The sequence below is a fragment of the Maylandia zebra genome, linkage group LG11 (genome assembly GCF_041146795.1).
Source record: "Maylandia zebra isolate NMK-2024a linkage group LG11, Mzebra_GT3a, whole genome shotgun sequence".
NCBI lineage: Eukaryota > Metazoa > Chordata > Actinopteri > Cichliformes > Cichlidae > Maylandia > Maylandia zebra.
This window is the reverse complement of record NC_135177.1, coordinates 1,774,918-1,802,828: the sequence shown is the minus strand read 5'-3', so window position 1 is coordinate 1,802,828 and position 27,911 is coordinate 1,774,918. Positions and strand designations below refer to the sequence as shown.

General features: G+C 43.4%; 1 protein-coding gene across 3 annotated transcripts; it reads left to right on the top strand.

The window, feature by feature from the left end:
* The first annotated feature begins 889 nt into the window (after positions 1-889).
* hace1 (HECT domain and ankyrin repeat containing E3 ubiquitin protein ligase 1) lies at positions 890-27,810 on the top strand. 3 transcript variants are annotated; one of them, XM_014412178.3, is made up of 24 exons: positions 890-1,160; positions 2,483-2,537; positions 2,736-2,825; positions 3,381-3,485; positions 5,112-5,187; positions 5,282-5,413; positions 6,362-6,444; positions 6,605-6,701; positions 6,797-6,898; positions 6,978-7,084; positions 9,036-9,186; positions 13,052-13,353; positions 14,664-14,732; positions 14,874-14,961; positions 18,127-18,238; positions 18,656-18,753; positions 18,881-18,968; positions 20,828-20,977; positions 23,576-23,772; positions 24,012-24,143; positions 25,430-25,528; positions 25,987-26,057; positions 26,152-26,265; positions 26,507-27,810. In XM_014412178.3, the coding sequence occupies exons 1-24, from the start codon at positions 1,070-1,072 to the stop codon at positions 26,607-26,609; spliced, it is 2,712 nt and encodes a 903-aa protein (XP_014267664.1). In that variant the 5' UTR covers positions 890-1,069; the 3' UTR covers positions 26,610-27,810. The 3 variants fall into 3 exon arrangements, with proteins under 3 accessions (XP_014267664.1, XP_023010322.1, XP_014267665.1); XM_023154554.3 differs by lacking the exons at positions 890-1,160; positions 2,483-2,537; positions 2,736-2,825; positions 3,381-3,485 and adding an exon at positions 3,593-4,836; XM_014412179.4 differs by lacking the exons at positions 890-1,160; positions 2,483-2,537; positions 2,736-2,825; ... (1 more) ...; positions 5,112-5,187; positions 5,282-5,413 and adding an exon at positions 5,692-5,979.
* The last annotated feature ends 101 nt before the right edge of the window (positions 27,811-27,911 follow it).

The window sequence follows — 27,911 nt, the reverse complement described above, 5'->3', positions numbered from 1 at the left end:
GCGACTTACAGCAGTTATGACATGGTCTGATTTTCTCACCCAATAAAGGAATATTTAATATATCAGTCTACTCTTCATTCTATCAGACACAGCTATCACAGCTCGTACATTTTCCTTTTTACACATGTATGTAAGCATTGAGCCAAATGTAATAATGTCAACGTATTAAAAGAACAATATATTTGTCTCTTATGCATAATACATCTGTATATACACTGTCAAAGATACTTGTCTTTGACTGAAGATTTAAGGTGATAACTATATATGAATAACTGCAACTTGAATCTTTGGCTCACTGCTGTAATATATATATATATATATATATATATATATATATATATATATATATATATATATATATATATATATATATATATATACTATTGGCCATATTATATTTACATTACCACAGTGAGATGACTTTAGTCTCATGAGCAACATTAGCTAATTGTTGTTTACTAGCTAATCTTAAATGACTGTTCAGCACAGACATGAAGCCCAACAATCATGTTTACAGTCCCGTGGTCTCAGCCTCAGATACTCAGCCAATCAAAGTGATGTCATGACAAAAATGAATGACCAACAAAACATTTTTCTCCTTCATTTCTGTCAAACAAAGCTGTATGTAACGTGTGTCGCGGTTAGTATCATGGTTGCTAGGCAACCTGAACAGCGCGACGAAGCGTATACCGTCCCATTTCACAAGCCTCTCACTTCCGCACTTCTCGTACTTATAGTACGCACCGTACGTAGTACGCGTAGTGCGCGTACTTCAAGCGTGCAGACCCTGAATTGGGACACAGCCAGCCAGTGGCTGCAGCCAGACCCTTCTCCTTGATTATGGTCGCCACGCAGATACTTCCGGTTCACAGCAAAATGCACCCATAGTGCATTGCGTTTGACCGTCATCACAACAGGAAGTGTGGAATATGGCAATAACAGCTTCATAAATCATTGTGTACAGTCTGGCCAATGGAAGACACCAGATAACAACACAACCGCATTAGAAAGATACCGACCCCACGACCAAGGCTTTCCCCCGAGTTTTAACCCCGTGGACCGTCCATCTATGATGGAACGGGCGATGGAGCAGCTCAACGTACAGCTCAGTCGATTGACCCGGTCTCTTCGCCGGGCCAGGACCGTGGAACTCCCGGAAGGTAGCGATGCAGTATGACCGAGCATTCATTTATTAGATAATGGACAAAAGTGATCTCCCCATCAGTTATTACGTGTGTGTGTTGATCGGTGCAGGCACCAATGCTGCTTGGAAAACGTAGTTTCCCTTTGTAAAGATTCAAAATGACACAAAATTCAGGTTTTTATTTCAGTTTTATTTATAACGCGCAATTTCAAAACAACAGTTCTCTCAACGCGCTTTATGTCGTGTGGCCAAGATTTTACACTGAATCCGCAGCAATCAGATGAAACAGGAGGAGACTTCCAGCAAACGCAGGTGTAGGGAGGGCAGCCAGCTGCTGTGGCCTTTTGAGAGCCAAGGGAAGGAGAGGACAGAGCGCCCACAAACAGCAAATGGGACCAAACACAAAGTAGAAGCATCAGGTAAAGTACAGTCAGGTTAATGACATGCAAAGGACAGAGGTAATTACATCAGGACTGAAAAGAGGCACCTGGAAAAAAAATACTCGGGGCATAAAGTGCCTCGAATTGAGAGTTGTTGTGGTTTGGCGCCATATAAGTAAAACTGAAATGAAAAAAATAAAATAAACAAAACCCCAGATGAACAGCTGTTTCTCACGTGAGTGAGAGGGTGAATGCAGGCATCAACTACTGTCTCTCCAAGGTAACAGGTGCTTTGTGCCACTCAGAGCTGTGCTGTTCATGATTGGTTTGGCAGGCAACTAGGTAAAATACATGTAGTGAAACAAATGATTTTGAGGGGAAATAAACAACAATTTGCTGATGACCTCGCTCTGAACTTTATTTAAGTAAACCTTTTTTGTTGTTCATGATGGAATATCACTCACCTTTCCTAGCTTTAACGTGAGCAATGACAGCTGCCGCCGAGCCTGTCGAGGCTAAACGGTTCCACGAGGATGAAAACGATGTCGGTCATGTGCTAATGGTTTCAGTCACCTAATTCCAGCCCAGCTCAACTCCTCTGGGACATGTTGGACTGTGTTAGACACAAGTGAATGTTTTTGGAAGGATTGTTTTATCCCTCCAGTGGTGTTCCCCTGGTATGTTACACGTCATATTAAAACGAAAGCTTTTCAAGTAAATGTTGTACTAAATGAGAAAACAAATAAACGGTCTCAGTACAGTAATGTCACATAAAAAGGTATACATGCAATTAAACTAAGACATCAAATAAAGTTCCTTTTACCCATTTTCCAGTAGGAAACAATTGATTTTTGTAATCAAGTCATTCAAATTCCTTGATGAATCGTTGCTAATAAATCGTAATGTCTTTGTCAGGTGTTAGCTTTCACTGATATTTTCTGCATTATTTTCACCACAGACAATGAGACAGCGGTGTACACACTCATGCCAATGGTCATGGCAGACCAGCACAGGTACACGTGGAGCAGACTGTACTCATCACTAATTCATTCACTTTTATTTATGTGCTCGTTTTGGCTCACTGTGCATTAGATGGAAACGTATATTATGGTATGTCTGCTTACTTTAGGCAGTAGTATACTTGCCACTGCACATCTAATCTACGGCTGCAGAAGGATTGACATGTTTTTACATGTTCACTCCTCCCTCAGATCAGTGTCAGAGTTGCTGCTCAACTCCAAGTTTGATGTGAATTATGCTTTTGGACGAGTGAAGAGGAGTCTGCTACACATCGCAGCCAAGTAAGAGAGACTTTACAGCTGTAATCACAAATGTAACTGTGACATTCAATTCGTAGTTACTTACTTTGCTGAATATTTTCAAAGAGTTCTTTAAAGTAGTCCTTTTTAAACGATTTCTGTTTCAAAATAAACTCTAAACTGTGGAATAAGTTGTGCTGTAAGTCCTGTTAATGTGATGCTAGCAGAAACCTGTCCAGCTTGCTGTCACTGGTTCAGTCTCTGGTAAGCATTTAGTGGAATCAAAAAGTAACACCAAGGCCATAAGTAGTTCCCACTTTACGTCTGCACATTTCCTAGTAATGGTGCTTGCTCAGTGAAATACAGTGCAGTGAAAAAGTATTTTCCCCTCTTAATTTATAATTTATAAAGTCCAAACAACTTTGTCCCGCTTCTTAAATCATGAGTCGTTCTGACAGAGTGAAAAAGATCTAAAAAAGTAACGTACCACAATCACAAGTTTGTCAAACAGATGACAAACAGTCTCTCATTCAGTGTACATGCAGAGAGTTGCCTAGTCTGTTGTTCTGCACTAAATACGCTGTTTTCTGTGTACAGCTGTGGCTCATTGGAGTGTCTGGTGCTGCTGCTAAAGAGAGGAGCCAATCCAAACTATCAGGACATCTCAGGCTGCACCCCTCTGCATCTTGCTGCCAGGAATGGGTGTGTTGCTGTATTTAATCTGTTTATATGTTCATTTCTGATATGTTGTCTTGTTATATTTACCACAATACACCTTTGTTCATGTCAGGGTGTCTCAATACTGGACTTTTAGCTCATGTGTTACAGGACACTTTGTTTCTCATCATGCTGTTCGTTTAGGTGGAGCTTCATGAGAGATTTCGAATTGCAATCTTCTCAGTGCTACCAACCATCAACCTACTGTTTTCTATTATAGATAAGCTGACTACCTAATGTTAAAATAAATCATGACGTTTCTTTTTGTGTTTTACAAAGTTCAGGTGTTGTCAAGTGACGTCTTCAGTCTGAATCAACTTTTTGGTGCTGTAAGGACTGTTTATGAAATGCTGAGTGGAACTGAAGAAACTGGATGAATCACTTTCTTTTTCTTTTTCATAAGCCTTTATCTTTATGCATATTTACTTCTAGTCGATGGACCTTAAGATGGCAAAATCTGAGTCATGGGGTTTAAATCTGTAAAACAGAAAGGCTGATGAAAGACCAATGACAACCACAAATCTGTGGTCAAGTCATGTATTAAAGCGTTTCAAGCATAAATCAGCGATTTATCAATATTTCATACCAGAATCTATTTGTGCTTTAGAAACAGTCCCTCTGATCATCCATGTGAGCAAATGTTAACCTGGCTGCCTTCTCAATTTAAACGCAAGTCTTTAAAATAAATCCTACTACTACTAATATTGTTACTAACATTGCTATTATTGTTGTTAACATTTGTAACAATATAAATTTTTATTTTTACCTTTTAGTCTAATTACACTTTTATAAAACAAGCCACAAAAGATTCAACATTATAATAAAACAAAAAATGAATGTAAAGAAACCAAAACACTACATGGAACAGTGCAGGCTAACCTTGTTTAACCGTAGCTTGATTATTCTCTCACTGACAAACCTGCAGAATAAAAGAAGCCAGAAGTGCACAGGAGGAAGATGGTCGATCACAACAGTTGGGGCCACGTCAACCCGACATGTAGTCACATTTCTCAGGTGTTGCAGTTCGGGTTACGTCGAAGCTCATGATGTAGGGTTTCCTGTTACAATGTTACAATGTAGATTACTGGCAGAAATCTAAATGAAGCCTTACAGGTGCAGGGTTCACTCTTACAACTTTTTCTGCTTCGCCTGGAGCAAAATGTGTTTCCTTATATAAAGAAATGGAGGGACATGTTCTTATATAGTGCTTTTCTACTCTATCAGAACACTTTATACAACTTGCCTATTCCATCCATTCATGTCAATACTTTTTTTTCCATGCAAGTGCTTTCTAATCTATTCCTACTCCAATGGATGCATCTGAGAGCAACTCGGGGTTAGTATCTTGCCCAAGGATACATTGCATGTAGACTGGAGCAGGGATTGAACCACCAACCCTCCAATTATTAGATGACCTGCTAGATCTCCTGAGCTACAGCCACCCCTAATGTGCAGATTGTACAAGGCTCTTGGCCCCAAAAGATTCTGATTTATTAACATATGCATGTTAATGTGCAAATACATTTTTTGCACGGGGTAAGAACATTTCCTTGTAAATATTAGTAAATGAGGCCCAGTGACACTAAACCATTTCCTGTACTGTTCCCTCAGACAGAAGAAGTGTATGGGGAAACTGTTGGAATATAATGCTGACGTCAATATCTGTAACAATGAAGGCCTGACTGCTGTGAGTTGACTTGAATCCTCTTGGTAAATCATAAATGATTGATGTTTAATGAACTCCTGTAGTTGAGATAGTGACACTGTAACCTCTAATGTAGATCCACTGGTTAGCAGTAAATGGGCGAACAGAGCTCCTGCATGATCTGGTCCAGCATGTGTCCAATGTGGATGTTGAAGACGCCATGGGCCAGACAGCGCTACATGTAGCCTGTCAAAACGGACACAAAACAGTAAGCAAATTAGAAGCAACCTTTTTAATTACATATATAAACTGCTTGTTAGTGCACAGGGATCAAAACAGCACATGTCAGCTTTAGCAGCCTCTTAGTAATCACATTACTTGCTCCAGGTGTGTGCATGATTGTCTGCATCTTCGTTCATTTGTTCAGTATATTGTCTTTGGTTCAACAAGATCTTGAATAATCAGGCCCCGTCTTACCTTAAAGTCCTCACAGTGCCTTATCACTCCAGTAGACCACAGACTGCTCGTTTACTTGTGGTTCCTGGGAAAACTTCCGCAGCAACCCAGCTGGGCGGGTTCACCGTCAGAACCGGGAGTCTGTGGAACGGATGCTGTGGGCGGGGGGGAGCACTAGCCAGGACCGGCAGAACTAATCTAGCGAGTGTCAGCGCATCGTTCATCGCCCATTTCTCTGATTTGTGAAACTATTGGGTTAACATGGAGAGTGACTCCTCGTGTTTCTGGAGTAACATGTTGGGAGAAGTGTCTGCGCGATCTGCTGGGTCCATACGTGTGGTCAGAGTATTCTGTTATGGACAACTCAGGTGGACCCAGGTAGGAGATCACACAACTGTAAATATTTTACAAGCCATATTCAAAAGCTAATCTATCGATTTCTCATCTGGTCTCATCTTATTCATTCCATGGCAGACACGTCTGACCTGTTGCTCAACACGCAATAGCGTAGAATACTAAATACCTAGACATTTATTTGATAAACATTTTTTCTCAATGAAATTCAAACCTGAAATCTTCCATCAGACTGAAAATTACATCTGCAGCCATAAAGGAAGTATCTAGAAACCATTTGGCAACGTAAATCCCCAGTGCACTGCAAACCAGTTCTGTTGTGTTACTGATTGCTGAGCTCCTGTTTTCTCGTTCTAATAATAAATATTTCCAGTATGTGATATGAGCATGTATCACATCTGTTCAGACGGTGCTTTGTCTTCTGGAAAGTGGAGCTGACATTAACCGACCAAACGTCTCTGGAGCAACGCCTCTTTACTTTGCTTGCAGGTAATGTCATCAGTCATAATAACAATAATAGTAGTGATACTGAGTGTGCTCGTAGCTCTTTTACACTTCATCTTGAGTCTTCGGGATTACAAATGCACCAGCAGATTAGCTTTGCGTTTGAATCCAGCTGTATTGAAACTCATCCTGCATTATTCTTTAGCCACGGCCAGAGAGACACAGCCCAGATCCTTCTCTCTCGAGGTGCCAAGTACATCGCTGACAACAATGGAATCACTCCACTGGATGTCTGTGTGCAGGTGAGTGTTTCATTTTTGAGTATTTTTTTTCTCTTCCTATTTTGTCGTCGTTTGGTTTGTGTTACTCTGCTTTGAGTTTTTTCTGCCGCCCTCAGGGAGGATATGGAGAAACCTGTGAGATTCTCATCCAGCACCATAGCAGGCTGTTCTTGACCCTCATCCAGATGACGCAGAATAATGACATTAAAGAGAACATGGTATCAGAATTTGTATCTGATGTCACACAGAAATCTATTTTATACTTTAGATTAGTTACGAGTGTTTGTGTTTGTGTAGCTCAGACAGGTTCTGGAACATGTCTCTCAGCAGAGTGATAGTCATTACCACAGGATCTTGACCAGTCTTGCAGAAGTGGCTACCACCAATGGACACAAGCTTCTCAGGTAAAATTACATATATTTGAGTATGTTTCACCAAAATCTGGACAGTTTATCCCATTAAACACAGTGTGTCAATGTGTCGCTGTAATTTAAAACTTAAACTTCCTCATGTTAGGTCTTAGAAAAAATGAATTTATTATTAACTACAACATTATTATTAATAAACTGGAATCTATGCTTCTAACTGAAACTGGTAACAGACAGAGACATGGGCCCATCCTCCTGTAGGCCCACCACCCGCAGGAGGCGCCATACAGGTTGGGTGCAATGTGTGTCGGGCGGCAGCCCTTGCAAACCGATCCCCCAAATCGATTGGGACATGGAATGTCACCTCCCTGGTAGGGAAGGATCCTGAGTTAGTGTGCGAGGTTGAAAGGTACCAGCGGGAACTTGTGTTTTCTGACAGTGGGGTAAGGCATGTCGGCTACTTGGTCCTGCTCAACTTCTCTTAATCTCACTTACTAATCCCCACTTTGCTGGTACACACGTACGCGTTCAGGCCTTTAATAAGTGTGACAACTGTTTTCCACTGGGAAAAATGTCCAAAGTAAAAAGACAAACTGAGAAGAACACAGCAGCTGAGAGTTGTGCTAATGCTGGCTTAGTGGTTGATGCAAGCGCTGCCCTGAACCTTCGGTCATTATCATGCTGAAAGAAAAACCTTTTAAGAAGCTTGCTGTATTTGACGTGTGTTCCTTCTTTCTTTAAGTGACCAGTTTCACTCTCTGTGTTGTGGAGAAGGACCTCTATAGCAGAATATACCTTGCTGTAGGGATAGAATTCTTGGACTTAAATGTGTTTATCATTAAGAGAATGTATACTTATGTATACTCAGCCATTAACTTGGTCAGAAGAAGATATCACTGTTGGGATCTTGGTCACCTTCCTGACTCATGCTTGCTGGAGTATTTGATTCACTATAGTCTATAAGGATTCTTTTCATGTAGTGGGAACAGACACGGTTTTATAAATGGGTTTAACCTTTTGCTCTCATCTATGGCTAGATTTTCCAGACTTGGTTCAAATAGTCAGATTAGCACAAGTGTGTTCACATCAACTCCCATACATGTCTCAAGGATAGTTAAGCCACTGAGTATAAACATAGCAATAATTAAAAGCAATTGTCTGTTAAGGGCAGCACGGTGGCACGGTGGTTAGCACTGTTGCCGCACAGCAAGAAGGTCCAGAGTTCAATTCGGTGTCTTTCTGTGTGGAGTTTGCATGTTCTCCCCGTGCTTGCGTGGGTTCCCTCCGGGTACTCCGGCTTCCTCCCACCGTCCAAAGATATGCCGTTAGTGGGGTGTGAATGTGAGTGCAAATGATTGTCTGTTTCTGTGTGTTAGCCCTGCGACCTGTCCATGGTGTACCCCTCCTCCTGCCTTATGACAGCTGGGTTAGGCTCCAGCACCCCCGCGACCCTGAAAAGGATAAGCGGAAGCAAATTGATGGATGTCTAGCCTTTTTGGATATTTTCACACCTATTTTTGGGCAATTTCTTCTCCCATTATTCTTTTCAGAACCTCTCAAACTCTGTCAGCTTGTATGGGGAGCATCAGTGCACAGCCATTTTCAGATCCTTCTAGAATTTTCAGGCAGGTTCAAGTCTGAGCTCTGGCTGGGGCCCAGAGGGCACACACGGAGTGGTCTCGATGCCACCCTTTGTTATCGTGGCTGTCTTAGGGTTGTTCTCCTGTTGAAAGATGAATTTTTTGCTCTAGTCCAAGGTCCAAGGTGGTTCCAAACAGGATGCACCTGAGCTCAATTTTGAGTGTCATGAAAAAGGCTGTTCAGTAACTCAGAGTTATTTAAAGGTGTATAGATATAAAGCAAGAAAAGACCCAGCACAAGGAGACCAACAAACACTGCATCTTATCCAGGTTCATGCATTTGTTACAAGCTACTACAATAGTTAATCAGTGCTAAGGTGTGTTTATTTCCTGTCTTTTTTTCTTAGCCTGTCTAGCAGTTATGAAGCGCAGATGAAGAGTCTGCTGAGAATTGTTCGTATTTTCTGCCATGTGTTCCGCCTGGGGCCTTCATCACCAAACACTGGCAATGACATGGGCTACAATGGAAACAAGACGCCACGCAGCCAAGTTTTTAAGGTAACACATCTGGTAGCGTACAAAGACTTTTGTATTTCTTGTTGAAGAGAACAAAAGGAAAGTACAACTGGAAAGTTTTGTTCTTTTGAAAGGTAAAAGTTGGCAGTTAGTGCTAGAGTAGAATAGAATTCCAGGTGATTGCTGGGTCTTCTTTCTCTGAAACTAACTGAAAGTCTTCTTGGATGTGCGTTTGGATCACTGTCTTGCTGAAAGGTCCAGCCTCATTGAATCTCTTCATCCTGGTAAATGGCAGCAAATTTTGGTACATTTTCCCCATTTATTCTTCCTTCAGTTAGATAAAGCATGAGGGTGCCATATCCTGCCAAACAGCCCCACACCATGATGTTCCCACCTCCAAACCTCACTGTTGCTATGGTGTTTTGGGGTGATATGCAGTGCCTTTTGACCTCCAAACATGGGTCATCCAGAGAGTTCAATTTTGGTCTCATCTGACCAGACTATATTCTCCCAGTATGTCACAGGCTTGTCTAAATGTTGTTCAGCAAACCTTAAATGTGCTTTGAAACAACTGTACCTGCTGATTCCCCGTCTTTCTGTAGCTCCCCACAAGTTGTTATTGACTCTTGGACAACTCTTCTCACTCTTCTTTTCACTCCTCTGTCTGAAATCTTGCAGGGGGTACCTGGTCATGGCCTGTTTATTGTGAAATGACGTTTGTTCCACTTAAAGATTATGGCCTCAGCAGTGCTCACTGGAACCGTCAATAGTTTATTATAAAATCTACTATAACCGATGCCATCAGTATGTTCTGTAACAATAAGGTTGCAAAGGTCTTGAGAGATCTCGCTGGTTTAACCCATCATGAGATGCTTCTTGTATGACAACCTGATAATGAGACAACTTTTTATAGGCCATCAGTCGGACTGAACCAGCTGATTATACCTAATTAGAGTAAAATCTACAGAGTCATCTTAATGTCGTTTCAGTCTCCGTCTCTTTCCTTTAACATGTAGTAGAGTTATAACGTTCATGGATTATGCACAGGTGGATAAATGTAATTTGGATCATTTCAGCTTTCTGTTAATTTGGTCTGAGCTAGCTGAAGTCTTGAATTAAGCTTTATAGAACCCGCAGGTAGGGGTGGGCGGTAGAAACGGTATACGGTAGAAACGATAGAAATTTAGAGATTTTGACTATACCGCTCTACCGCGATAGCGCATGTTGATGGTGTCATCAAGCTGCGCCTGTTTTGGTCAAAGGCATGGCAGCAGCTGCAAGCGAGGTCATCTGCAAATGATGCCATAATAGCAAAGAGACAAAGCACTTTTGGAATATGGGGAAAGCTAAAAACTGCGCTTCCTCCACTTCCGTACCATTGATTCATTAATGCTGAATCCTCTGGCAGCTGCTGTATTCCCATGTTGTTGCAGTATATTAATGACTAACCTCGTATTGTGGATGGAATATCTCAGTTGTTCTCCTGACTGAAGTTTGGTCCGTTTACAGCATCCTGCCATGCGATTGCATTTGTCCCTAACCATCGGGAACCCTCATGTTAACTTTTATCGAGTGGAAAAAAGTTAGCATTCATCCTCCAACTTCACTGTGCTAAGGTTATTGTTGGGTTTATCTAAGTACAAACCCTGCTGGAACAATTTAGACAACCAATTGCAGCAGCAAAACAAGACACAAGACAGAGCTCTTTGTGTGTTCTCGCGCGAGGGAGGCCAACTGAGGTTAAGCGCTGTTCCTTTCACTTGAACCCTGTCAAACTCTCAGCCGGACTTCCCATAGCGCTCCTTTTATTGTGGTTACATGAGTATGCGTAGTTTCATCAATACGTGACATCTTAAACAGGCATTTGTGTGAACATGTCACGATCCTGGGTCTTAGGACCCAGTGTTTTGAGTTTTAGTTCATTTTGATGTTTATAGTATGTTTAGCTCATTAGGCCTCCTATGTTGATTTGCTTATTAGTTCCCCCTTGTGTTTCAACCCATGTTAAGTCTCCCCTGCCCTTCATGTCTCTCTGTGCCCCCTCTGTTCTGTTTATGGTGTCTTTGCATGTTTGAGTTACTTGTTTTCTGTCACCCTGCATTGTGCATTATGATCTCATGGTTGGTCTTTTGTTACTCCCTCTAGTCTAGTCTCTTGTGTTCAAAGCTGAGTATTTCCCTCTGTGTATTTTGGTTCTTAGACCTCTGCCTTATGGTTTGTCTCGGTTTCTTAGTTGCTGTCTCCACTGTGTCTAGTTCGCGTCTCTGTGTGATACTTCCTGTTTTACTTTGAAGGTCCATGCCTCGTGTGAGTGTTTCTAGTTTTGCGTCTCTGTCTCGTCCAGTCCTGATTTCTCCCAGCTGTGCCCTCCTTCTGTGTCTCATTCCCTCGTTATCCCTCTGTGTATTTAAGCCCTGTGCTTCTCTTTGTCAGTGTCGTAGTCTCCATCATAGCTGTGTGGTTTTTCCCTGTGGCTCCTTGTGCTTTAGTTTTCCCAGTTTAGTTTATTTTGTATTGTTTTTCGTGTCCCACTCCACGCCAGCAATAAAGCTGTGTTTTTTGAGTTTACCTTTTGTTTCTGTGAGTTTGCGTTTGGGTCCTACTTTTGCCTGCACACAGCCGTACTGTGACAGAACAGAGTATAGCCTGTCGTTGTGTGTGGGTCAAAATATGACCCTGTGAAACCTGCTCAGCCAGGCCTAACGATATTACACTATGCTGTCTGCAAAGGAATACACTCCATATATCACAAGACAAGATGCAACCTTCCCATGAACTTAAGATGTATATGAGGTATGCCAGAACACCAGAAAGGAGTGAACGTCCTCCCCTCACCCTGTACATGGCTTAACTTTAATAGTTCACCATATACAAGCACAGGCGAGCCCCTAAATGGCAAGAAGTAAACATCCTCACTAAATAAGGACACAGAACCTTTACATAGGATGTGCCTGCAGTTAAACACTATAACTAATTACCTCCCCCACACCCTAGATGTGTAGGGGAGGAACAGAATAATATCTAAACATGCAGTTTAAGGCAAGGTTTACAAATTTAAGTACAATAATGGCAGCTATTATCAAAATCAACCTAACAGTTATGCTAACATAGCTGTGTTGCTAGCAGTCAAGTAGCACATCATTATATACCAGCTAGCCCAACTTCAGTAACCCTACAAACGTCACTGCTGTTTAGTTTCCTGTCTTCATTTATGTTGGAAGTGATAGCAGAGCTGTACGTTTGAATTTTTTCAGAAATCTCTCAGTCAGAACATGCTATATCATGTTTAGGTGGAAACTAGCGAGCTAACTTCCTGCTAACTTCTAACTCCGTTAAATTTAAGTTTAACATCCAGGCATTCATGAAAACATAATTTATTAATTGTTACACCTGGTAAAGCAGCAATGCTGATTGTTTTATTAAAGATGAAAGAATTTAGACAGTTTATAACTCTCAGTGATGCTGCAGTGTTCGGTTGACTTTGGGACCTGAAACAGACAGAGTTTAGGACCCAGATTCCTCCGCGAGGCTCCTGACTACGGTAGCCTTAACGCTCTGACAATCCATCAAGTGCTGCGGCTTCATAGCTTACCAAAGTCGTACTAAAACACTCAGATTTCTGAGCGCCATGTACCACATAAAATTGGTTCGAGGTCAGTATGCACAACCAGAATTCATACATAAGGCGAACTGTCGATTTTTGAGAAAATTAAAGGATTTTAAGTGCACCTTATAGTGCGGAAAATACGTTATACAGAGGAAAAGAATATATCACGATATATATCGTTACCGCACATGCTTCAAATTATACCGCAATATGGATTTTAGGCCATATCGCCCAGCCCTACTTGCAGACATCCTCTGTTTCCCTCCTCAAGCCTCTTGTCCCTTGTCTGTCACCCTGCAGCCTCTGGAGCTACTATGGCACTCCCTGGATGAGTGGCTGGTGCTCATCTCTACAGAGCTGGAAAGGAATAGGAAGAACCCATCTTCCTCCTCCAGCAGCGATATAGCCTCTCTGCTTCTGAAACAGCGTGAGTCAGAACATGATGGGTCCACGCCAAAGCTTCCCTCCTTGCTGGATCATCAGATTGTCATCGAATCAGAGGCGTATGCTGATGGGGAGGACGTCATCTCCATGACAGCCAGTCGACTCAGTGCTGTTATCCAGGCTTTCTACATGTGTTGCTCCTGTCAGATGCCCCAAGGGTATGAGCTCTGCATCCCTCTGTCAGATCCAATGGTAGTAAACATCAGATGGCATCATTTCAATTCAATTCAATTCAATTTTATTTATATAGCGCCAAATCACAACATAAGTCGCCTCAAGGTGCTTCATAGATACAGAGAAAAACCCAACAATCATATGACCCCCTATGAGCAAGCACTTTGGCAACAGTGGGAAGGAAAAACTGCCTTTTAACAGGAAGAAACCTCCGGCAGAACCAGGCTCAGGGAGGGGCGGGGCCATCTGCTGACATAGAGACTGTTAAATATCAGTTTTAATCAAATAGACCTGCAGCTATACAATCCAGAGTGTTCAGTTTTCTTCTTATCATTCATCATTAGTTATTACTGTGGTAGTTCTGTTACAATACTACTGCTACATCCAACTACTGCTAATGCTGCTAATGTGTAATGATCAAATGTTTTCAAATGGGAAAGAGAACTGAGCTTGAAACTGTCGGGAAGTGACTGGAAATCTCCAAACAGCTCTAAAAGATGAAGATACTTTAATCAGGAAACAATCTAATCAGTTTCGTTATTACTTCACATGTAAAAAGTAAACCCCTGGAGACCATACGGATACCAAATTCCAATCATATTAATGGTTGTATATAAATCTGCAATCATTCTGGGATAAAGTTCTCTTAATTTTCAAGGACATATTTGGTTGTGATATCCCTGCAAAACCTAGAATGATGTTTTTTACCCAACCTAAAGATATACATCGCTTCAGAATTTTACTATTGTAAGTAACAAAGCCGTAATGAGGATAAATGTGATCCTCCGAGGACAGATCACGGCTGTATAGATCAGAAGAAATACACTCCATGGAAAAACTGACTGATTCTTTAAGGACTGAAGCAGGCACCCATAGCAAACTATGAACCAAATATCTATCTGTAAGTCAAAACACAGGTCAAAACTTTAGATTGTGAGGAAACCCTTCAGCCATCAGGCTGTGGTTCCTCTGTGAAACCAGCTCCCAGATTGAATTCAGAAGACATAGCTCCCCCAAACCTTCCTTTTTAAAACGAAATGAAATATTTCACATTCATGTCAGGTCAGACTGACTGATCTGAGGCAGATTCCACTGGAAGCAGCCATGCTTCATCCCATTTGCTCCCACACTATTAGTGGACATTTATGGATTAGATCTATAAAGATGCTTAATTAACAAGGAAATGTGGACTGTTATTGACATGAAGTGAGCTGTTGCCCATTTCAGTTTGCTCTGTCTTTTCTCTGGTTTCTGTTTCTCGTACCTTCTGACCTCTCTCTGTTTCCACACCCAGAATGACATCACCCCGCTTCATTGAGTTTGTCTGCAACAATGATGATGTGCTCAAGTGTTTCGTTATCAGGTGAGTCAACATGGCTCTTTAACATAAACATTAGAAAGTATGAATTGATCCAGAAACGTATTTTCTCTGAATTGATTTCCACTCTCATTTCCTTGTTCTCTCATTTTTCCCCTTATATTTCCGTCTGGACCTCCTCCTTAGAAATCCAAAGATCATCTTTAACCACTTCCACTTTCTCCTTGAATGTCCAGAGCTGATGTCACGCTTCATGCATATCATTAAAGGCCAGGTAAGACATAATCGAATAAATATATGACTACCTATTATGTACAAGAGAGAAAGAGAGCTGCCTGGAAAGATAAAGGCAGCCATCATTAGCCCCACTTCTGCCTACAGAGGCAGTGGTGCAGCTCAGTGTCTGTAAACAGCTTAAATAATGTTGATGAGCTAATAAAACCGCCCTTTATTTCTGCTGAATAGTTTCTCTTCCTTCCTATAGTGTGTCCTATAGTGTCCCTAAGAATAAGTACAGCAGTACTAGTATTCAAAAGATTTGTCTTTGGAACATTCATCCGACTTCCCACGGTGCAAACCTGCAGACCTGCATCTCTTCTTCTATATCAGCTCTGATTTTCATTTTCTCCATGGCAAAGCCCCGGAGTTCTCGGTCAGGTGGTAACACTTCCTGACATTTTTTAGTTCATTATCACCAGTATTTTGTGATTCTCACCCCACTGACGACCCTACCACCCATTCTTGATCCCACATTTATTAATTAATCTATAAGTTATCCATCCACCTTCTTCTGCTTATCTGAGGCTGGGTATTAGGGGCAGCAGCAGAGGCATTCATGCCTCTACAACATACAAACAAGACAGCCCTACAACATCCAGAGCCTTCAGGGATTCAGGGCAATCCTCCCACAGGGGCTCTGCCACCAACAAGTTGTTTAACTGCCTCAGTGACCTCGCCCCCTGTGATAGACGAGTCATCCTTCTCATCCACAGACTCTGCTTCCTCTACAGGAATGTGTCAGTGGGATTAAGGAGATCCTCAAAGTATTCCTTCTACTGCCCGATAATATCCTCAGTTGAAGTCAGCAGCGCTCCACCCACACTACACTCATTGCAGTCAGAGCACCACCTTTACCTCCTCAGTCGCTTAAAGGTTTGCCACAAACTCATTAAGGAAGTTCAAAAAACTTTTTCCATGGCCTCTCTGAACTCTTCCCACACCCGGGTTTTGCTTCAGCCACCATCTGGTTCGGGGTTACCACCATCACAGGCACCAACCACCTTGCAGCTGCAGCTCAGTGCAACAGCTTCAGCAATGGAGGTGCTGAGGATGGGCCGTTTGGACTCAGTGTCCCCAGTCTCCCTCAGAATGCTAACGAAGCTCTGTGAACGAGCTCGTGGGCCTCTTCCATGTGTTCCCAGCACACCCTCACTATACGTTTAGGTGTCCCAGGTCTGTCCAGCGCCCTCCCCCGCTACTGACCCACCTCACCACAAGGTGGCGATCAGTTGACAGCTCAGCCCCTCTCTGCACCTGAGTGTCTCAAACATACAGCCGCAGATCTGTTGATACGATTACAACCTCGATTGCAACCTTGGGTGTCCTGGTGCCACATGCACTTATGGACACCCCTGTGTTCTAACATGGTGTTTGTTATAGACAAACTGTCGTTTGAGAACACCGCTCGGGTTCAGATCTAGCAGACCATTCCTCCCACTCACCCCCTCTTCAGTTCTCTGTTGCTAATATGAGCGTTTAAGTCTCCCAGTAAGATACGGATTCCCCAGGTGCAGCACCCTCAAGCACCCTAACGAGGGGGTTCAAGAAGACCGGGTACTCTGAACTGTTTGGTCTATAAGCACAGACAACAGTCAGGACCCGTTCCCCGACCCAAAGGCACAGGGAACAAACCCACTTGTCCACTGGGCAAAACCCTAACATACAGGCAGCAAGCCGAGGGGATACTACAGATACCCACCCTTGCCCATCACCTCTCACCAAAGGCAACTCTGGGGATCAGTCCACCAGGGTCTCCACCCTTGGCTGCTGCACACATTGCAGCCTACCCCTACTGCACCCCCTGCGGGTGGTGGACCTACAGGTGGATGGGCCCATGCCCTTTTTCAGGCTATGCCCAGCGAAGCCCCATGGGCTAAGGCCTGGCCACCAGTTGCCCGTCCTCAGGCACCCTCCCCATGCCCTGCTCCTGGAAGGCTCCCTGGTAACCCTATCCTGGGCAGGACGAACTGTTCCCTACGTTTTTCTCTCATAGAGGTCTTTTGAATCACTCACTCCAGTGTACAAAGCAAAGTCCATAAAGACATGGATGAGCAGGTTTGTTTGTTTGTAAGAACTTGACTGGTCGCACAGAGTCCTAACCTCAACCCCATAGAACAGCTTTGTGATTAGTTACAGCAGAGGTTGTGAGCCAGGCCTACTCTCTGAGTCTCCTGACTTCATTAGCGTACCATCATTAGGCTTAGAAGACACTGTCAAAACTTGTTGACAACAGATCCTTTAAGGTGCTTGAAAAAGAAGAAGAAAATGATCTTTGTAGCCAGCCTGCTTGTTATTCTGATATAAATGAAACAATAAAAGTTGAATGACAGATAACTCGTGGTTAAAGTCAGTGCTAAGCAAACTGTTTCAAAGTTGGATCAGTGTGATATTATTTAGAAAAACACTGACAATTTTGTTTTCTTTAGCCAAATAACTTTATTTTACCATGCTGCTTATTTTGAAGAGTCCGTCTTCACATTTGACTTTTTGTACCTGACTTTTTTTGTATCAGACTGCTATTCGTACGCAAACCTGCAGCCAATTTAGAACTACCACTCAACCTAAAGTGGACTTCTGTGATCTGTGGGAGGAAGCTGGAGAACCTTGAGAGAACACACTCAGACCAAGGGCAGGATGTACAAACGCCAACAGAAAGGTCCCGCCCGGCCGATGGATTTAAACCTTATTTATCTTGTAGTCCTGTGAGACTTTGAGTGACCCCATGTCATTTCATGATCAAGTGTTCCTTTCACGGCGAGAACACTTGTCTTAAGAAAAGTTTATTCAGCTTCATTAATTTTTAATGGCTGTTCTGAGTTATATTAATTATCCTATCTTTAGTATTTATATTTGAGCTGCAGCATGAAAGTCCATGGATCATAGCTCACCTGGGAGTAGGTCCTTGTTTTAATTACAGGCTTCCTTATTCCTCTCTCAGTGCACTCTATCTTTCACTCCTCGGTGCTTGGAGAATAAAGGCATATATTATGGAAATGGCCTTGGCTCTGAATTACAGATGAGCGTTTCAGCACAAAACACTTCCTGAGGAATCAACTCGGATTGAAAAATTCCCCAACCTTAAAATTGAAAACACAGCCAAGTGATAATTAGTTTGAGAAAGTGCTGTGCAGTGTGAAATAAAGTCTTGTCTTCCCGTCAGCCCTTTAAGGATCGGTGTGAGTGGTTCTACGAGCATCTGTTGGCCGGCCAGCCGGATTCTGACATGGTTCATCGTCCAGTCAATGAGAATGATGTGCTGCTCATCCACAGAGGTACAGACACACTTAAGCTGCTCGTGTCCAGTCGCTGATGTCATTTGCAGGGTTATGCATACGGAATGAGATTGTTAATGTGGCCATGTGAGGGTTGTTGGCAAGTTGAAGGTGTTGTATGGTGTAAAACCTAAAGTAACATGATAAAAGGTAACAAAGTATCTAATAAACTCTGTCTACTAGTGTCGTAACACAGAAACAAACGTGGAAACATACAGCAGGTCTGCCCAAAGCAGTTGGGCCATTGAAGGTTCAAAATACCATTGGTCGAACAAACTGGTCCAAAATGTGCACCAGCTGAATGGGAAATGACAAGAAGACCCTAATAAATAACATTCAACCGTCATAAAACCGAAGATCTGTATGAAAACGTTTGTTCGACAAAATATAAATTGTATTTCCCCATATCACCATCAGATTCCATATTTAGGAGTAGCTGTGAGATGGTGTCAAAGTCCACCAATGAAAAACTCAAACAAGGCATTGCTGTTCGTTTCCATGGCGAGGAGGGTATGGTGAGTTGTCTGCAGTTCAGCTGTTAACAGTATAAACAGTAGTATTGTAGTTTGTATTAAAGGCGCAGAGTACTGTGCGTGTGTGTGTCTGTGTGTGTGTGTCTGTGTGTGTGTGTGTGTGTTTCAGGGCCAAGGTGTAGTTCGGGAGTGGTTTGACATTCTATCCAATGAGATCATCAACCCAGACTACGCTCTGTTCACTCAGTCAGCTGATGGTACGTGGCATTTTTCCTTTAAATCACAAGAGTTCAGGTGTACAGAGTGATCCACAGAATGAGCTCATGCCATGTTTGTGTGACCACTGCTTGCTATTAAGATCATTTTGTACTGACGTGCTTGACAAGATGAGGCACAGTTTAGTCGCACTTAGGAACTAGCATGGCTCCCCAATACTTGCTCAATGGCAACTGCCTCTGTAGAATCATAATTTACAAATTTGTAAGAGGAAAATGCACGACTGCTTCCCAAGTTAATCTACAAAATGCATTAAGTCATGAAAGTCATGCTGTGCAAGAGCACTGTGTTAGAGAGAGAGAGGAGAGAATAAATGCCAGAGAGATGAGATTAGATAAGAAGAACTTTATTTATCCCGAGGGAAATTCTTTTGTCATACACATGCTCAATGCAGCAAGAGAGACAGAGGAGCAGAGGAATAAGATATACAATATATACAATAAGAATACTAGTATACAGTAATATACAGTAGGATAGTGCAAAATATAAGATCAAATAACTGTAACAAAGTAACAATATAACTGTATCCTGAAAAATAAATAGCTTAGCTATCAGTGCAGGTGATTCTAAAAGTGACATAGTGTTGTGCAAATGAATAAATACATGAAACAACTGTTGGTGATATTGCACGGTCTGAATGGGAACAGAATAGCTTTGTTATTAATCCTCAGGAGTTGTACAGTTTTATTGCCACCGGCACAAAGGATTTCCTGTGGCGGTCAGTTCTGCATTTCGGGGCAATGAGTCTTCTGCTGCGTGTGCTCCGATGGTCCATCATGGAGGCGTGCATGTGGTGGGAGGGGTTGTCCATGATACAAAGAAGCTTTTTTAGCATTCTCCTCTCAGACACCTCCTCCAGGTTCTCCAGTCTGACACCCAGCCCGTTTAACCAGCTTGTTCAGCCTGTTGGCATCGGCTGTCTTCACCGCCCTGCCCCAGCACACAGCTGCAAAGAACACAGCGCTCTCCACCACAGAGTGATAAACATGGTCAGCATTTTCCTACAAACATTGAAGGACCTGAGCCGCCTCAGCAGGAAAAGCCGACTCTGCCCTTTTTTAAAGACAGCATTGGTGTTCTTGGTCCAGTCCAGTTTACAGTGTTTACCGCAGGTACCGGTAGTCCTCCACGATCTCCACATCAGCCCCTCTGATAGTGACAGGGGTAGGAGGAGGAGCCTGCTTCCTAAAGTCCATGATCAGTTCCTTTGTCTTTGTGATGTTAAGTTGTAGATGGTTAAGCTCACACCACTCAACAAAGCTGTCCACCACACTCCTGCACTCCTCCTCCTGTCCGTCTGATACAGCCCACAATGGCTGAGTCATCAGAGAGTTTCTGCAGATGACATGACTGTGACTTGTACCTGAAGTCAGACGTGTAGAGGGTGAAGAGGGAGGGTGATAGGACCATCCCCTGCGGCGCCCCCGTGCTGCTCGGGATGTTATCTGAGTGGCAGCCCTTCAGCCGAACATGCTGTGGTCGACTTGTTAAATAGTCCGTGATCCAACCTACCAGTGGGGCGTCCACCTGCATTTCCGTGAGCTTATTCCCCAGCAGTGATGGTCTGATTGTGTTAAAAGCACTGGAGAAGTCAAAGAACATGACCCTCCCAGTGCTCCCAACAATGTCCAGGTGAGAATAAGCCTGGTCCAGCAGGTAGATGATGGCATCCTCCACACGATACGGGTTGATAAGCAAACTGCAGGGGGTCCAGCCAGGGCTCCACCAGCAGACGCAAGTGTCTCAGGATGAGTCTCTCTAAGACGCTGAAACAAACAAAGTGTACTTACCGTACACACACACACACCTGTTTATCACAAATTGTGTCTATGATCCACAGGTACAACGTTTCAACCCAACAGCAACTCATCAGTGAACCCAGACCATCTGAACTACTTTCGATTCGCAGGTCAGATTCTGGGTCTCGCTCTGTACCACCGGCAGCTGGTCAACATCTACTTCACACGCTCATTCTACAAACACATACTCGGTAAGAAACTTTGGTTGCTAATACCTGATGTTACCTACCTTTAAGTAATAAAGTTTGAGTTTTGCACCAAACACCAGACTGATGAGAAAGTCCCTTCAATGTTTCTCCAGGATCTGTGGAAAAATTAGACTGTAAGTGATAATATCCAGAAACACTTTAATATGTCCCACGCCTTTAATTTAATGTATTGACAAAAATATTAGCTCATCTGCCTTAACATGCATATGAACCTGAGTGGCATCCCATTTGTAATCCATAGGATTTCACATACAGTCGGTTCACTCTTTGCAGTTATAACAGCTTCAACTCTTGGGAAGGCTTTCCATGAGGTCTATGGGAATTTTTGATCCAGAAGCATATTTGTAAGGTCACACACAGATGTTAGATGAGCAGGCCTGGCTCGCAGTCTCCAACGTATCCCAAAGGTGTTCTGTCAGGTCGAGGTCAGGACTCTGTGGATTGGCCTGTGTAGACCAGTCAAGTTATTCCACACCAAACTCGCTTATCCTTACATATATACCTGTGCATCCTTTGATAGGAAGAATGTGTTGAGGCGATCTGTCTTCCTGGGCAGAGATATGTTAGAAGAAGCTGAGATTGCCTTGCCGCCCTGGGTTTGGTCAACCGGAGCTCACCCATCTCTTGGATATCCAGCTTGTGACCCAGCACCCCTGGGTCAGAAGCTTGCTCTTAAAATGGGTTGAACAGAAGTGCCTCATTTCTCTCATGCCAACTGGGACTGCTGGTAGAAGCTTCTTTGCTGGTGGAAGGCTCTTGCCACCACACAGGTTGTGTTTTCCCCTTTAAATATCTTAGGCTGCTGGCCATGGGACTACTAGCTTGGCAACTAGGTATTCAGACCTCATACAAGTTGGTGTCTACTGGGGGTGCAACTTCTGCCCCATTTGGTGATCTGCACTGCTCTGCAGGGAACGTGGAGTCCTCCTCCTCCATGTTCCCTAGGTTGATGAGGTTGGAGTTGGCATCACTCTCTGTGTCCTTACCACCCAGCTCAGCCATGTTTTGATCCAGGAGGACCTCAAATGTTAGGAGAGTGGGGGGGATCTTTCTCAATCATGTCTGCCCAGCTCGTGGTGGCTCGTAGATGATGCGTATCACCTGCAGCAGTAGCAGCTGGCAAGCAGGCACCCTGTCAGTTAGTCCCTGCTACTCTCAACCTCCATTCCAAGACCTTCTGTGGCATCTCAGCACAGTGGGGGCAGCCTCGAGGGTCCGCCAGAGAAGCCTGGCCATGTTTAGTGCCATTACAAATGTACACAGGTGAGTGTCCCTGCTCTTAATCGGGGCACCACATAATGGACGGGTGGGATGACGCCTCTTTGGCCTTCAGTCTGACCAGCGTGGGTAGGAGCCGTAGTCATGGTAACAGAAAGGGGTGAAACTAAGCCACACCAGGGTTGCTTGTTTGTAGCAAACACTAGCAGCTGGGGTTAAGGCCGAGCTAGTTGCTGTGAGAATCAACATGACACGTTAGCTGAGTTCTACTAGCCAGCGCAGAAGAGACGTAAGATTTGCACATACGTGGTACGGATCGGGTTTCCGGTACGGATCGGGTAGTGACAAATCTAATGCTAGCCAAACCCTAGAATCGGCTAACCATCTAATGTGGTGTGACACTAGCATGGTTTGTGGCCTACTAACAAGCTGATGCTAGCTAGACACTAAAAAGGCTTGCCATAATGCGTTAGCCCGAGTTACACAAACGTTGGGTACGCTGCTAACTAAAACCAGGAAACTGCTGGAACAGCTTTCTTCGATGTGATTGCTGTTCTACAGAATGTAACTATGAGTTCATTTCTTTTGAGGACATATTAAGCACAGTCCAGCTAACACGTCTGGTTGGCCATGCTAGAATGATGGGGCGGAGCCCTGACCACATCTCAACAGATCTGTCATGGACACACGTTGTCACTGGAGCTGATCATGCCAAGGTCATTCCCATAGTGAAACATCGAGCAAAAGAACCAGTGCAAGGCCATGGGCAGACAAGGCACACTGATTCGTGTGGGGAGTGATGCCTGTAGGCTCCGATCCAACAAATAAGGTACTGTTTTAATGCTGGTTCTGATGCAAAGGTGTCAGGATACACAGTGAATCACTTTTTGTTGCACATGGGGCTGCATGGCTGCAGACCAGTCAGGGTTGTTCCTGCTGAGCCGTGTCTACCGCTAAAAATGCTAATAATGGCCACATGAGCATCATAACTGGAGCAATGGAAGAGAGTGGCTTAATCCGATGAATCATGTTTTCTTTTACGTCGCCCACCTGAGGGAACATCTGGTGTCAGAATGCACTATGGGAAAACAGCAAGCCAGCAGAGGCAGTGTGATGCCTCAGGCGATGTACCATCTACACAACCACTGGTGCAGACCATGCACTCCCTGATTGTCGGGCCCTCTTTCAGCAGGATGAGGAGCACAATGAGGATGAGGTGTTGACATGGCGTCCAAATTCCCCATATTTTATAGTGTAATATGACTTTTTTTTAAATGTCTGATTATATCACCTCCTTGGCTCCAGTGTTTTTGTTTCTAGTGCTACGTTGTGTGGTGACGTCTTGTCTTGTGCGTTTCACAGGTATCCCTGTGAATTACCAGGACGTGTCTTCTATCGATCCAGAGTATGCTAAGAATCTGCAGTGGATCTTGGACAATGACATCAGCGATCTGGGCCTGGAGCTCACCTTCTCAGTAGAGACTGATGTGTTCGGAGCGATGGAGGAAGTGCCACTAAAACCCGGAGGGACCAGCATCCTGGTCACCCAGGACAACAAGGTCAGTCATCACAAATACAGTCTGACGTGTCCCAGTGTCAGTGGAATGCAGGAACTTATTTGGTTGGTGAAGGGATGAAGCGTAACACTGTATGTCAGCTATTTGTGCCTCAGTGTTCCCTGTTGCTGTTGCTTAAAGCAGAGTGCTAAAAATGACATGTATGTATAAACTCTGTCTTTTCCATTTCTGTCAGTCGGCATCTCTTCAGGCTTGGTGTCTTTGTGTGCCTCTTCTGTTAGGCCGAGTATGTGCAGCTAGTGACAGAGCTGAGGATGACTCGAGCCATCCAGCCTCAGATAAATGCATTCCTGCAGGGATTCCACACCTTCATCCCCGCCTCGCTCATTCAGCTCTTTGACGAATATGAACTGGTTAGTCCTCCTCCTCAAGTTACTCTTCTTGTTAGTTTTATCCTTGTTCTTTCCTTACTGGCACCACATTCAGACCTCAACACCATGAGGTTTTAGGCTGCTTGGTTTAACAGCATGAAATCCACCATCCAGCTGGGGCCTTCCTGTGTGGAGGTGCTGTGTTGCTTCCAGGTACACTTTTTTTTCTTTGGGTTTGGTAAAATGGCCATAGTCACACATACTCACACTGCAGTGTGTGAGTATCAGGGCTGCCACAAGCGATTGTTTTGATAGACGACTAATCAGATGATCATCCATTGGACGTAAAACGTTCAGCTTCTTGCACCAGCAGCATCTGCTCTTATATAACTATCATTAGCTTACAGCTTTAAGTGTTTCAGGTGCTAACTAAAAATAAAGACAAGATGATAGTTTATTAAATTTTAATGAAATCTGCAGATTGTTTGAAGTTTAATAAACTCCTTGCTATCTAAACTATAACAGGACACCGGAGTAAATTCTGAGCATCTCACACTTCTGATAATCAGCTGTCTGCTTGACGTTTATTCAGCTGTGTAAAAACTTTAATCTCAGCCAAAGAGATTTAGTCAGGAACAAATAAAATACTAAAAAAAATATAACATTACATATTACAAATAACATTTTTAAGTGATCTAAGTGACTCATATATCATGTTTAACCTGAGCAGCGAAAGACGGCGGTGGGTTTGAAAACGATTTGCCGGGAGTCCGGTGTTCTCACGGCTCTAGTGACCTAGCCCCCGGCTCGCTATCGAGCTAGTGGGTAACAGACGTCTCCGAAAACGTCGGAGCGCTTTTGAAAATATGCGGCGTCCTGATAAACTGAGCAGATATTTGAGGTTTACACAGCTACATTCTCGCCTGAAAATATGTTAAACGTTTATTTTGTGACCCAGAAAGAATAATAAGAGTAATATTAAAACTAACTAGCTGCCGCCATTGTTGGAAACTGAGCTGGGCCGCGCTATGAATTCTGGGATAGGTTGGGCCACGAAGTATACACCCGATCCATCCTTCAAATCTGGGGAAATGAAGGCCTAATGAAGACTATTAAATCAGTCGTCGACGATTTTGATAGTCAACGTAATCGTGACTAGTGACTAATCGTGGCAGCCCTAGTGAGCATGTGTGAGTGTATTGCTCAACCAACCATTGAACTGTGGGAGGAGCTCTGTGCTCTCCTGTTGTGTTCGTCTCAGTTAGTATCTTTTCTTTTCTCTCTGTGTGCACGTCGCTGCATCGCTGCGTGTACGTGCACACATACAGGAGCTCCTACTATCAGGGATGCCCGAGATTGATGTGCAGGACTGGTGTAGGAACACTGAGTACACCAGTGGATACGACACTCAGGAGCCAGTCATCCAGGTGGGCCCCTCTGCTACCACATAAGAACCAAATCCTTGAACACAAGACCTGAGTCAACCAGAGACACCTTCACATTTTCGTTGAGTACTTTGTAAAGAATTGCAAAAGAACTCAATAATGCAAAACTATAAAAAATAACTTTTGAAATTCCTGAAAAACACTGAGTCTGTGCCTGTGACTGCACTTTAAACCGAGTGTTTCCTAATTTTCACCAGAGAATCTCTTCACCTGCTCTGATTTCCTCTCACATTAAAATTTTACTCTACAATACGTGAAGCTGACATGGAGTTTACACGTCGCATGTATTTGTCACGCTCTGCTTAATTTTGAACACAGCACTGATTATAGGGAAACGTTTACTTCATGGCTCCGTAGGAAAAGACAGAGTGAAGTTCGTCATTGTCAGTAATATGAGGATGTCCTTTAGCTGCCAGCTAATTAACTTTCCTCCCCCCTAGTGGTTCTGGGACGTGGTGACGGGCCTGACCCAGGAGGAGAGGGTTCTCTTGCTTCAGTTTGTCACGGGAAGGTTTGTCAGCTCGATTCCTTCTACAGTTTTTTTTAAATATAGAAACGTGTAAATGCCTTTTAAAGGGAATGGTGCTAATATAATCCTCGTCCAGTTCCAGGGTTCCTCATGGAGGGTTTGCCTACCTGATGGGTGGGAGCGGTTTACAGAAATTCACTATTGCTGCAGTCCCGTACACCTCCAACCTGCTGCCTACCTCGAGTACCTGGTAATTAGAAACAGATCTCTTTTTTCCGTCCTGCTATCATTTGCTAATCCCCCCCTTCATTTTCCAATAGAGAGAAATTACATATAAATATAATAAATACTGGGAAAAGTACATAAAATCATTTCTTTCTTAGAAAGTTTCAAACCAAGCATACAGGTCATTAATATAGCTGCAGTTGTTTTGGTAAAGAATGAGCTGTTCCCCTGCTGTGTTGGTCATGGCGCCTTTACCCCCTCCACAGTATCAACATGCTGAAACTTCCAGAATACCCAAGCAAGGAGGTCCTGAGGGACCGCCTGCTGGTGGCTTTGCACTGTGGGAGCTATGGCTATACCATGGCCTGAGCAGTGTCTGCAGGTTTGACCGTCTCCAGCCTCCACCTCCTTCCTCCTCCACAGACGACCCTTTTGCAGTCAGCTGCTTCTTCTGCTGGATGAACAGGGAAAATCCTTAAACAGGTCCAGATCTCCCTTCACGCCTGTGCCAGGATTTCATTTTTCAGCTTTCATTGGAGACACAGCAGAGACTGACAGGAGTGCAGAGGGAGAACCTGCAGCATGTGGTCGCCTCCTCATCCCACTGAGCTAAACCAGCACCCAGCATTTCATTTTTAGGTGATTTATGCAAATCATGTATTTCAATGGACTGTTTTTCATGCAGATATTTATTTAGGATTAAAACATTATTTAGAAGATACGTTTTGTACTGAAAACACATACCAACACACATTGTGTTGAGATTATATATCAAAGTGCATCATAAACATTATCACAATATATGGAATCACGTTTTGTTTTTGTGCCGTCTCAGGCCTTCATCGTTCGTTTACTCTTTGGGCCAGTATTGTGTAACTGTTTGATACCTGGGCCAATAACAGTGAACGGTTTTTGATACCTTTGGTTTTATAATTACATGACCAAAAATAGTCGTAATCATTTGCCATTTATTTCTTAGATGACTCAACAAGCCAACACAGCAACCAACTGCACAAAGTATCAAAAGCCCAACCACGAAACAAAGTTTGAAACATGGAACAAGTCTGTAAACATGTAGACTCCATGTCCTCTTACAGGCGGCGCCTCCTTTGACAGATTTGTCCTACGTTGTCATGGCGCCGCTATAACTGTATTCAATAAGATTTTGTCATTTAAACCTTCTTTTAGGCTCCTCCCTGAAAGCTGAAACCAAAGTCAGCTGGATGGGTGATGAAACGTTTCCCCCGCTGAAAGCACTGATGATGATGATGATGAAGAGAGTCCACGTTTTGAAAGCAGGACTCTTTTTCAGTTTTTGTTATTGTTGATACAACACTGCGTTCAAAGAGATGGGCATCGTGCCATTAATGTATCAGCTTGCTGTATTTTTCCTCTTTGTAAAGGGAGCATATAAATAATGTAGAGATCGTTTAATCTGTCATATTTTTTCAAATGTGTTTTTATACAGACACTGGTGTTGCTGGTGTGTATTGATATTTTTGCTGATGTTTGTCTTTGAGATTTTATCTAATAACACTCGGACATGTTGCCATTAAGCAGCAGAGGCAAACGTTTGTACTTGGGGTTTTTTTAAAAAGGGGCGGGGTTACCAGCAGGTTGTTTGCCTGGACAGGTGTAAATGGCCACGACATGAGCTCTGCACTCCGGTCA